Here is a 13150-nt window from a genome sequence, read left to right as displayed (position 1 = left end):
GCCTCTGGCTGAGTGGTTGTTTATTTCTCATTGTACGGGTCTTTGGATTGCATAGATCAGGTTACTTCTCTTGTGTATAGGTGTTGGGTCTTTTGCAATCATCTGAGTGGTTTGCTGAGCTTTTTAGACACCAAGATGACAAATGGTGTGATCTCGTCTGAATTGGGCATATATTTTGAAAGTAATCCCTAACATTGGAAAGGTCTAACTACAGTAGCAGGTGCAGTGGAGACCAGTGGCGACTGGTGCTGAAACATTTTTTTGGGGGGCACAAACGAACTGAAAAATTCAGAATAATACAAAAAAAAAAAAACATCAATTGCAGCCTCACTGTGCCCATCAATTGTAGGGTAGCACTGTAGCCTCACAATATCCTTCAATTTTAGCCTCACTGTGTCCATAAATTGCAGCCACTGTGCACATCAATTGTAGTGCCACTGTGCCCAATTGCAGCCACTGTGCACATCAATTACAGCCACCGTGCCCATCTATTGTAGCCTCACTGTGTCCATTAATTGCAGCCACTGTGCCCATCAATTGCAGCCATTATGCACATAAATTGTAGCACCACTGTGCACATCAATTGTAGCACCACTGTGCCCATAATATGCAGCCCACCGTGCCAATTATATGCAGCCACACCATACCAATCATAAGCAGCGTCAAAATGCCCATAATATACAGCCTCGCTGTGCCAATCATATGAAACCTCACTGTGCACGTAATATGCAACCTCACTGTGTCAATCATATGCAGCCTCACTGTGCCCATAATAATACAGCCTCACTGTGCCAATCATATGCAGTCACTGTGCCCATAATATACAGCCTCACTGTGCCCATAATATGCAGCTTCACTGTGCCAATCATATGCAGCCTCACTGTGCCCATAATATGCAGCCTCACTGTGCCCATAATATGCAGCCTCATTGTGCCAACCATATTTGGCCTCATTGTGCTCGTAATATGCAGCTTCACCATGCCAATCATATGTGGCCTCACTGTGCCAATCATATGCGGCCTCACTGTGCCAATCATATGCAGCAGCCTGTACAGTATGGAGGAAAATATGATGTATACCTGCAGTCAGTGATGATGAGGAAGGTCTCTATATACAGGAAGGAAGGTGGGTGTATACGGCTGTATATCCACCCAATATCTTCCTTCCTGTATATGGAGACCTTCCCCATCATTACTGACTGCAGGTATACATTATCTGTCCTGTATACAGCTATATACATAGTAACAATACAGATGATGTATATCTGCAGTCAGTGATGGAGGAAAGTCCCTATATACAGGAAGGAAGGTGGGTGTATACAGCTATATATACACCCCTATCTTCCTTTCTGTATATAGAGACCTTCCTCCATAATCACTGACTACAGGTATACATCATCTGTTCTGTATACGGCTATATACACAGTAACAGGACAGTTGATGTATATCTGCAGTCACAGTGATGATGGCAGAAGGTCTCCATATACAGTCAGGAAGGAAGATGGTGGGTGTATATAGCTGTATACAGTTACACTTGATGCAATCCAAATATACATATAAATAAGGGGGGTGAACAGAACACGTAAAAAAAAATTGAGAGCCAGTATCAGAAAGCTTTGGAGACACAGCCCGTCATAGTAGGACCCCCCTGTTTGAATGCCGTCCAAGAAAAGGACAAAGGAAAGAGAAAACTAGCAAGAGAATATATATCATCCAAAAGTGAATACTGATCGAATAAAAAACCTTATTGAGGAATTGTAAATGGGCATATGTAGTTTGCAATAATGTATATATACATGGGTATATAAACACCTGAAAGAGTAATGGGGTGCATACAAACTACCAATGTATCCCAAATGGAGTAACAAAAGGGAAACATATATGCAAAAAAAATAATAATAATTTCAAACTAAATGTCATGGGAACCATTGAACGTGGAAAGTGGAAAGTACAAAATACATTCAAAATAATGCATTTCCATTATGAAAATACTCCAAAAATGTTTACCAAAAATATGCATGTATATTATTCAAGAAAATATATTATAAAGCGTACTTAAAAGAATACACATATAAATATACCATAAATCCTTGTACATATATTACAGAGGGCAGACCATCATCACCAGATCATAAAGCCTAAATCACAATAATGGGAAACATCCCATTCAGAATTAGGACCAGAGGGAATACGAGTACATAAATGAAAAATACAAAAAAACTCTCTTTTACATAACACAATCTACGAATTTGTGAGACGCTTAGAGGGTTTTCAGCTACAAGGTCCAGTCCTTGTGTGTGTCCAGTGGTCATCATTGCAAGCTAAAGGCCGTGGCTGTGTTACAGCCAAACACCCTTTCTGCTTGCTATCTGATAAACAGGCCTTTGATACGGTGGTCAGGCACTCTTTTCAATGTGTGGAGTCACTGTGGTGTCATTGGAGGACTAAATTATATGGACTATTGTTTTTACTAATGCGAATATACACATTGTTATTGGCGCAGCTCTCCTCTATCTTATCTATTTTTGTGTGTATCCCACATTTGAGCTGCTGCTCCTGTTTTCATTATTTCCTAATCTAAGTCTAGCGAAGTTTTTCTTTTTTTCTACATCCATAAAACAAATCTGACTATGTTCAATCTGTCCTGTAAACATCAAGTTACTGGTATTAGAGTTCAGATATGTCAAAAAAGATCCTAAATCACCCATTCTCTTGTCACTAATAAACAGGAGGTCATCTATGTAGCGAAAGAACGTGTGTATGTAAGGTCTGAAAGGGTTTCATTTCCATAGATGTGGGACCGTTCCCACCAACCCTTGAACAGGTTGGTGAGAGAGGGTGAAAATGTTGTCCCCATTGCGGCCCCACACCGCTGGAGATAACAAATCAAATCAAGAAGTTTCACATGTACACTTTCATCCTCGAATTTGATGTTTTTATATATGTGTATAGATATGTGCTTTGTTCGTTGATATTTGATCCGCGATCTGTGGATTGTGATCTATCAGGCCAGGAGGGTTTCACTCCTCCTGGCTTCTGATTGGTCTCACTTACGGACTTTAGGCTACAAATAAACATGCACACCTAGGGGTAATTTAGTGATGAGTAAGAGAATAATAGAAAGGTTGGGAGCCTGATTCCCAGTTAGGCTATAATATAATAATATAATATAATAATTGTAACAAAAATATACAAAGATTTACAGATGATTTTATTGATTCCAAAGGAACAAATCATCATTTACAAATAAAAACATAGTAGCGGTACACAAATTATCACCAATGGGTAATCACAATAGAGAAATTGATCACAGATGTCACTTTCCTCAACTAGTTTCGTGGAGAATAGCACCATCAGGAGTTAATCTGTGATTGGATCAAAAAACCATCATAATAGTCAAGATGTAAAGAGGTAAAAACTTGTCATACAGCATCAAAAATAAAACAAAATCTTAGAAATGAGGAAGGGGGAAAGGGGCTGAGCTACTTACCCTTGCCCCAGCAGGAATCCAGCACAGAGCGCTACCACCTAAAATATGGTCTCCCGCGGCAACTCTGGGGAGCCACAAAAAATGATGACTGGAGTCTGAATGAAGAAGGTCAAATAAAATAGGCATATTGGAAAACCAAAGGTGAAAAAGTGAAGATTGGTGTGATGTAAACATTAAGTATAGAAGTAAGGAGTGAAAAAAAACATGATGAAAAAAATAAACAAAAAGAGGAGGTGATGAGGATGGACATATGCAAAGTGAACAAGAAAAAATATAAGTGTGGAAAGATGAGTGAGATAAAAAGGGGAAACACGCAAGGTGATCCAAATGTGACGGGGAAGGAGTGGAGGTAATAGGGAAAAGTGGTGTGTAGGCAAAGTGGTGTGTGGGGAAAGGGGGATGAAAAATGTTAAGACCAAGGGGAGAGGAAGGGGAAACGAGGACAAGAGGGGAAGGAATAAAGCAAGGGGAGTGAAAAAATTGAGATTATTCAATCTCTGGATGATGGTACAGTCCTTATTGTATTCCTACCTAGGTAATTTACTATAAGAGGCCACATTAAATTCCTTATAGTGACGAGTAAGGACGTTTGTGTGAAACGCATCCACTGAGCATCTTTTGGATCGTTGTGTGTCATGCTCATATGATTTTATGGATCTTCAATAAAATTAATTAATTTTAATTCTTGGATGTGCTGCCACCCTTCTTTGTTTCACTTGGATTTCTCCGGCTGCGGACTAGCCAGGCATCTGGATTCACCAGCAGTATATGAGATCCTGCAGGTGGCTTGTGAATGATGTGTACCCATCTCTCTTTTCTATTAGTTTTAGTCATTAACTTACCCATCCAGTCCGTCAGGCCGTGCTCTTCGAATGGTGGGAAACCGGTGTGACAGTTCAGTGAAAAGTTTGTGATCCTCCAGACCCGTCAATCACAAACGAGCAATAGGGTGGAACGAATGAATCAATGTATAGTGGGGAGTGTTCTGGACGCATGGCCTGCACCCTCTTTACACTCCAAAGGCCGCCCAATGAAGCTTTTCAGCTGCAATCCCCTGATTGCAACAGTCAAGCTTCTAATGGCTAGCTCAGTGTCCGGCATCCAGATGCTCTTAAAGGACCACTTTTTTCAGGTCCAGCTTTGAGGGGGGTGGTGCCCAAGCGCCCCCTATTGATGGGTCACCACTGGTGGAGACAACAAAGTTTGATAAAGGTCACCCAACCAGGATCTTTAAGGCTAATATGACTATACTCTGCAACAGTTTACAGGTTCTCATCTAGGGGCACATGCAAATTTAAATGAGATTCAGGTAGTATTTCTGATTTGTATATCAAGTTTAAGGTACAAAGATAAGCTTTACAAAATGACCAGTCAACCAATAAAGATAAAATGTAGATTAATAGCCAAAAACACAATTTCACACCAATACTAACTTTACTCTTTAAAATTAGCTTTAATAAGTTTAAAGTGAAAATATTTACAAAGTAATATACACAGAAACATCAAATATACTAAGAATTTACATATCACACAAAAATAAGGTGATTTGAAGTGGAGTAACAAAAACTTTGTTTTAGATGGCCCATTGCAGATGTGTATTCTTGTGTGATTTCAAGGGCCTTGTTTCCTCGGAGGCAGTGATGAGACATGGTGATGTCACCTGCACTTCTGGGAATGGTTGGAAGCTGGAGCCAAGTACTTTTAAAATTTGTTTTTGTAATAGCTTTATTGTTAAACGCCTCTGTGGGCAATCTGATATTGAAGGCTTTCAGCAAAGTCGACCTATTTCATGGAAGGTATGCTTAAAAAAAGAAAGTGCTGGCTGATGTTTGACTAAATGTATTTTTCTCCCGAAAAACTGAAGAGGTAAATACGACATTATTGTAACTGAGCCACAGAAAGAGCAAACCAATGTAAGAGCACATTTCTACAGTTCAATTTCAGTTTTCTTTTTCACATCCAAGCCGGTGTTGATGAAATCTCTTTCTGAGGCTGAAAAACAACCAAAAGAAAATACATTTATTGTGTTTTTTGCACAATGTCACAATTATTTATAGGCTGTAGAAAAATAGCCCATACACTGAAAAAAGTAATGGCCAATCTACCCAAATCTGGTCTTTCAGACATTAATAGTTATTGGAATGTTAAACTATCCAAAAGTTTCTAAAATCTTTTCATTTTAGGCCTCTAGTAGTCGATTTCCAGGCCTGCATTCCTGAAGCTTCCATTAGGACATTCTATTTACAGTACTAATTTTTCTCTGTCACAATTGCACTAATACGGCTACAATCACCTCAAGTATTTAACTGCTGAAATATTATGATAGTGGGACTAACACCAGAGTGGAGAACGTAAATGTGGACAGGAACATTTAAACCTGCAAGGTGGGTAGGAACATAAGCAGGGTTTGTGGCAAGGAGATCTCACCATTGGGTCTCACAAGACAGAAGTCAGAAGGTGACTCAGCCCTGTGTATTCTACCTATACCTGAAATATCATTCTAGTGCTCTGACTGTTTAATTCCCATGTTAGTTAACAGTACAAATACTTATCGAACAGTTCCGATAAATTAAGTGCAGTAATCAACAGCAACCAATCGCTGACCATTTGAACAGTTTAATGATGTCACAAAATATAAATTTGTTGCTATGTATTTCTACACATTACTGCTCTTTGCACACTTTGAATTAACAAAGCACTGGCTGCTACAATGCTATTTTGTCTTTAATGTTAATGTAGAAAAGCACAAATGAGATCATTAATATCTCCTGTACCACAAATGATAATAATCCTTAATATAGGACTATATGACTTCAACGCCCAGTTTTAAGGTAGCAAGTACACGCCAAGAACTTTTCCTGTGAAAGATAGAATTGAATTGTCACACTGGCAGAATTTATATCAACCTTAGCATTTTTTTATTTCAATTATTGCACCTACTTGGTGAAACTCCCTTCCCACTGTCCACAAGGCTACTTAACCAATCATTTACCCTCATGCTTTATCCAGACTTGAGGTCAGCACACGGTAAAACCAGTCCAAGACAGTACCTTAAAACCAGACCCTCTTGGCTGAAACATAACCACCCCCAATAAAAAGTTCCTGGTCCTCTGGGCTGGGCAGCGAGCATTGAACTAAGGCCCCAGATTTATAAAAGCTACAAATACTGAAAGAGAAGGTGCTAGACTGATCACTGGTTATGACTTGGTAATTACACAGAAAAGAACCAGATGGCATAAATTAAATTTTACCTAGGATCCTGCAATGTACCAGCCTGGAGCACCAATGCTCCTTTTTTTTAGTAGGCTGACAAATACATGGTTGAAATTGTTGCATTGCAAGAGATTCCCTAAAAGGGACAATAAGCATCATCGCCTTCTTCAGGTTAGTAGGAAGGTACAAATTATGGGCAGATATTTTGTGGTTAAGAAAACTTAGCTAGTAATTGATTTCAGAAAAATTATCCCAAGAAATTATACACTGATAATTAAAATTGATTTTTTAACTATCCTACAACTACCATCCATGTTCCTATAGAGGTATCTGAAAAAAGAACAGGACAAACACTATGGTCTGTTAAAAGAAAACTATAGCGAAAAGTCCCTAAGTAATGCAAAAATCATAACAGGTGCTATGAATGCTCAAGTAGGAAAGCAAAACATCGAACGACTAGGGCTGAAACAACTAATCAACATAATCAGTTTTCAGCCATTTTCATAATCAATTAGTTGGTCAGCCAATTAGTTGGCCTGCATACAAAATGCAATATATGTTTACATATCAGAAAAATAAGATTTTTAGAACAGCTTAACTGTAAAAATCCTTTTCTTGGAGTACATCATAGGACACAGAGGCTTAAGTATTTACAGTATATAGTGCGTTATAGCTACCTTCAGGTGTTTACACTGGCACACCCAATAGAGGAAGATGACTCCCCTATATAACCCCTCCTCCTTCCAGAAGTACCTCAGTTTTTGTAGCCAAGCAATATACTTAAACCCCATAAAAGAAGAGGGGCGGGACCTCTGTGTCCTATTATGTACTCCAAGAAAAGGATTTTACAGGTAAGCTGTTATAAAAATCCTATTTTCTTTATCGTACATAATAGGACACAGAGCCTTAAGTATTTACTTAGTGGGACGTCACATAGCAATGCTACTTGAGGGGAGGGAGACAAAACCCGTAGGGCACCCCCAGACCTTGAGGACTTGTACTACTACCTGCAGCACACTGCACCTGAAGGCGATATCCTCATTCCTTCTTACATTCACTTGGTAAAATTTTGTGAATGTATGGACCGAAAGACCAAGTTGCGGCCTTACAGATCTGAGCAAAGGAGGCCTGGTGACGCACTCCCCAAGAAGCACAAACCGCTCTGGTAGAGTGTGCCTTAACTTGAATAGAGGGAGTCTTACCCCTTAAATCATAAGTTTGAATTATAACTTGCCGAATCCACTAAGCAACAGTGTATTTCGATGCTGCCTGTCCTGTTTTAGGACCTTCTGGCAGAATAAATAAAACATTAGTCTTGCGAATCTGACCAGTTTTCTTTAAATAGATTTTCACTGCTCTCACTACATCAAGACAATATAGTGATTTTTTTTCCCTGGAACATGGTTTTGGGAAAAACGATGGCAGGAGGACAATATCTTCATTCAGATGAAAGCCTGAAACCACTTTTGGCAAAAAGCCTGGACGAGGGCGTAACACCACTCTTTCCTCATGAATAATCAAATATGGCTCCTTAAAAGAAAGAGCAGCCAATTCTGAAACCCTCCTTGCTGAGGATATAGCAACTGAAAATATCAGCTTCCTATTCAGAAGGACTAAGGGAATATGCTGTAATGGTTCAAATGGCTGTTTTTGTAACACTGACACAACAAAATTCATGTCCAAAGGGGTTAAAGGTGATTTAACAGGAGGATTAATCCACATCACCCCTTGCATAAAACCCCAGACTAAAGAATGTGTAGCGAGCAGTCTTTGAAATAAAGCCGATAAGGCTGAGACTTGGCCCTTAATAGTACTTAGGGCCAACTTCATCTCTACGCCGAATTGTAGAAAGGCAAGGATTCTGCCTATAATATATCTCCGACGGTGCCAACCCTTGGATTCACACCAGGAAATGTAAACTTTCTAAACTCTATAATATACAGCTCTGGAAACTGGTTTCCTTGCATTGATTAAAGTTGAGATAACAGACCTGGAAAGCCCACGCTTCTTCATAATGTGGGTTTCAATAGCCAAGCCCTTAAATTTAACATTTGTAAAGTAGGATGGAATATCGGCCCCTGGTATAGCAGGTCTGGCCTTAGTGGGAGAGGCCAAGGACCCTCCACTGCCATCTTTACCATCTCTGCGTACCATGACCTTCTGGGCCATGCTGGTGCTACCAGAATTACCAGCTTTCTTTCCAGCTTGACCCTGCAAGGAAGTCGAAGCAGCAACTGAATCTTGGGAAAAGCATAGATCAGTGAAAACTGATCCCACAGGGTTACCAGCGCATTTGTTCCGTATGCGTATCCATATTGTTCTGGACACAAAGTTGACTAACTTCACGTTGAATCTGGATGCTAGAAGATCTATGTCCGGAGTCCCCCATCTTTGGCAAACAGCCCGAAACATTTCGGGGTGAAGAGACCATTCCCCTGGGAATAACTGCTGGCGACTTAGATAGTCCACCTGCCTATTTTCTACTCTCAGAATGAAAACTGCTGAAAGGGATGGGACATTCCGTTCTGCCCAAGTTAGGATATGGTTCACCTCTCTCTGAACTGAGAGACTCTTGGTGCCCCCTTGGTGAGTGATATAGGCCACAACCGTGGCATTGCAGGATTGAATCCGGACTGGACAATTCTTTAACCTGGAGGTCCAGGTTTTCAGAGCCAGAAACACTACCCGAATCTCTAGGATGTTGATGGGTAGGGCTCTTTTGAGTTTTGACCACTGTCCCTGGACAGTCGTCTCCTCTAGTACCGCTCCCCAGCCTGAGAGGCTGGCATCTGCTGTTACTACTTTCCAGATTATTGGTCTGAAAGATTTCCCCTTCAGCAAATTCTGGCTTCGTAACCACCAACTGAGGCTTTGAGACACTCTTGGCGACAGTCGCATTGGCAAGTCCAAAGCTTGGATCGTCTTGTTCCAAGCAGAGAGGATTCTGTTTTGCAAAAGTCTTGAATGGAACTGGGCATATGGGACTGCTTCCAATGAAGCTACCATCTTTCCTAACAACCTCATGCAAAGGTGAATTGAAGGATTTACTTTTGACCTGACCATCCGTACCAGCTCTTGTATGGAGCTGATCTTTGCTGGAGGCAAGAACACCCTTTTTTGGGCTGTATCTATGATCAGGCCTAAGTAATCCAGCCTTCTTATTGGTTTTAAGGAAGATCCAACCGAGACTTTCCAGGTAACTGGCTGTAATGTGTACGCTTTGCCTTAAGCAAGTCACTGACTGGTCTATTAACAATAGATCATCTAGGTATGCCAACACTGTTATGCCCTGTGCCCTCAACCTAGCTAGAGGTGGGGCCAGTATTTTTGTGAATACCCGTGGTGCTGTGGCTAGCCCGAAGGGTAAGGCCACAAACTGAAAGTGCCGTTCCAAATGGAATCGCAGAAACCTTTGGTGAGCGGGAAATATAGGGACATGCAGATATGTGTCCCTGATATCGATGGATGCCAGAAGCTCTACGCCTTGTAGGGTGGAGACCACTGACCTGATTGACTCCATTCGAAATCAGCGAGTCTTTAGGAACCGATTTAGATTTTTTAGATCCAGAACGGGCCTGAAATCTCCATTCAGTTTTGGTACCGTAAACAGGTTTGAATAGAAACCTAAACCTTGTTCTTCTGTGGGGATCTGTGTGATTACCCCTTGAGTCAATAATTGGTCTAATGCTTGAAACAGGGATTGTCTTTTCCCTGGATCCTTGGGAAAGTTTGATCTCAGAAAGTGAGATAGTGGAAACTCCTGAAAATCTAGTTTGTATCCTAGAGTCACTGTGGAGAGAGCCCATCTGTCCTGAGTTTCCCTCTGCCAGACTTCTGCACCTTGGTGAGGGGAAAGGCTTCTTCATGAATTAAAAGTATTCTGCTTTGTAGTCTTGCGGCTCCAGGTCTTCCTTTGAGTCTGGGCCTGACCCTGCGATTTTCCTCTGGAATCTGACAGTGGAAGCCATCGCTACTGCCTAGAGGAGGATGCACTTGGCGCAGGAGAGAAAGTCTGTTTAAATGAAGGACGTTTATATTTTCTTTTGACTGGCAAAAGAGTACTTTTTCCACTGGAAATTGTCAGGATGTATTTATCCAAATCATCGTCAACTAGTTGCTTCCTGTGAAATGGGAAACTAGACAGTAGGTTTTTGCTGGGTGCATCAGTAGACCAACCCTTTAGCCAAAGGGTCCTACGCATGTGTACTAGCACAAGTACAAGGCGAGACGCCTGGTGAATAGCATCCTTTATAGCACCTATGGCAAAACATAATGCTTTTGGTAAATTGGCCAACTCACTGGCCTGTTGTGCAGGGAGCTTGTTAAGGGCCTCTGTGAACTGGTCTTTTAAGGACTGACAAATGCCTATAGCTGCAATTGCAGGCTGAGCAACAGTACCTGCTAAAGAAAAACAGGAATTCCAACTTTTTATCTGTTGGATCCTTTAGCATTTGTGCATTGTCCACTGGACAAGTTAAAATTTTATTCACATTGGAATTCGCAGCATCTACTGCTGGAACTTTCAATTTTTGGTGATTTCTTCCTCCATAGGATAGAGAACCGAGAATCTCTTTGGAGGGAGAAAATTCTTATCTGGATGATCCCATTCGGTATAAATAAGCTTCTCTAGTAATGTGTGGACTGGAAATGCATGTTGGCTGGCTGGCTGTGAAGGTTTCAAGGAACCCAAAGAAGAAACCAGACTTTCAGCTGACTCTGTTAGGGGTAGCATGAAAGTGGAGCGAACCATGTCCGTAAGGATTTGTACCTCAGATTGTGAAGCGGAAACTTCAACTGTTGTTTCCTCCGCAGAGGAGTAATCGGTTTGTTTTTCCTGATCGTTTGAGGGTAACACCTCATCCTGTCCCCACTGTTAACCTGGTAAGGGGTTTGGAGTGGGAGAGAGGGATCTAGCACACTTCTTATCCACTTTAATGGAGGATGCAATTAAAGCCGCTAATCTTCCATCTAAGCCCTTCAGGGCAGAAAATGCATCTTCAGTCACGTATACAGGGGCTGAAGTGTGAGAAGCAGTTGCACCACCAATTGCTTCCAATGATTCACCCTGGCTTGCCATGTCAGGTATCTCTGGAGAGGATGACAATGTGGATGTCTGGAGTTCTTGACACCTGGGGGTGGTTTTGGTGCCTTAGTAGTAAGCCTTGAAGCCATAGTGCAAAGCCCAAAAAGCAAATGTACTCTAAGAACTGTTGTATTTATTTGAACAATAGTAGGAAAAACAGTGGTAGCATAGAATGATCTAATGCTAAACAATACTTTTTTCCTGTACTGAAAATCCCTCACGTACAACAGTGCTTCTGTGTCCTGTGGCAGCCTTGCTTCAGCTGCTCTGATAGACACTGTCTGTTTCCCAGAGTATCAGCTTTAAACTTTTTCAGGTGTGAGCCTGATTGTCTATGCGCCACTCCCTTTCCTGTGCTTTAGCAAGAGTCACCTCAGAGGGGAGGCGGGGGAGAGGATTTACACAGCCGTTTTATCAGCTGTTCAGATTTATGCTTGTTTAAACATAACATGTATCCCTATCCACTCAGTTTGTCCATTTAGGGAGAGAGGAGACCCCCCCTCCAGCTGCTGAGACACACGCTGTATTAGCACTGATTTAAACAGGGTCTATACACTATTACCCCCTCAGGACGATTTTTTAAGGCATTTTACAATATAATTAAAAGAAAAGTCAAAGGTGGACTTTGCAGTTCCTATGCTTTCCTCTTACATTTTCCTCGTTGCAGGATACTGCTGTAAACAGATCCAAACTTCACTCATTACGGCGGGCAGCGTGGTTAAATCTTCAAAGACTGGGGCCCTTTTAATAGGGGTTCCACTCCTTTGGACCATGTACAACACCCCTCAGGACAGCTTTACATAATTTAGCAAGACCAAAAATAGTCCTGGTTCCTAGGGTCCAGCCCTCAGAGGAGCGTTACAGGCAAAACCTTGTTCTTCTATGCGAGGCACGGGTACCATCCTGGAGCCGCAGTTGTGGGATGGATCCGGTTGTGGAGGCTTTTTAAATCCAGCATGGATCCCTCCTGGAGCTCTGCAGAGTACATCTTCACTCGTGCCAACACCTTTAATCACTAGAAAAAAAACTGAGGTACTCCTGTATTGGATGTGCCAATGTCAACACCTGAAGTTAGCTATAACTCACTAAATAATTAAGGCTCTGTGTCCTATGATGTATTATAAAGAAATACAGAGCAGCACACTGTCTATACAAATATACACAGTGCAGTACACATACAGCTCAGTACACCATCCATACATGTCAGTATACACAGTGCAGCACACATTCAGCTCAGTACACCATCCATACATGTCAGTATACACAGTGCAGCACACATACAGCTCAGTACACTGTCCATACATGTTAGTAAGTGACTAAGTACGTGTGAGTGTGTGAGTAGCAATACCTCATGGGACATGCAGT

At 41.4% G+C, this 13150-nt stretch overlaps 1 protein-coding gene across 1 annotated transcript in view; it reads right to left on the bottom strand.

Annotated features, from left to right (window-relative positions):
* Positions 1-4922: 4922 nt before the first annotated feature.
* Positions 4923-13150, bottom strand: part of SNX14 (sorting nexin 14) — a 154164-nt gene continuing 145936 nt past the window's right edge. Inside the window, exon 29 of the mRNA XM_077487303.1 lies at positions 4923-5481. Within this exon, the coding sequence (XP_077343429.1) occupies positions 5443-5481 (39 nt within the window). The 3' untranslated portion in view covers positions 4923-5442. The remainder of the gene's footprint in view (positions 5482-13150) is intronic.

Source organism: Lithobates pipiens, unplaced genomic scaffold (genome assembly GCF_037356315.1).
Source record: "Lithobates pipiens isolate NorthernLeopardFrog02 unplaced genomic scaffold, aLitPip1_a1.2 Scaffold_18, whole genome shotgun sequence".
In the NCBI taxonomy this organism is placed as follows: domain Eukaryota; kingdom Metazoa; phylum Chordata; class Amphibia; order Anura; family Ranidae; genus Lithobates; species Lithobates pipiens.
This window is presented reverse-complemented; position numbering and strand designations above follow the sequence as displayed.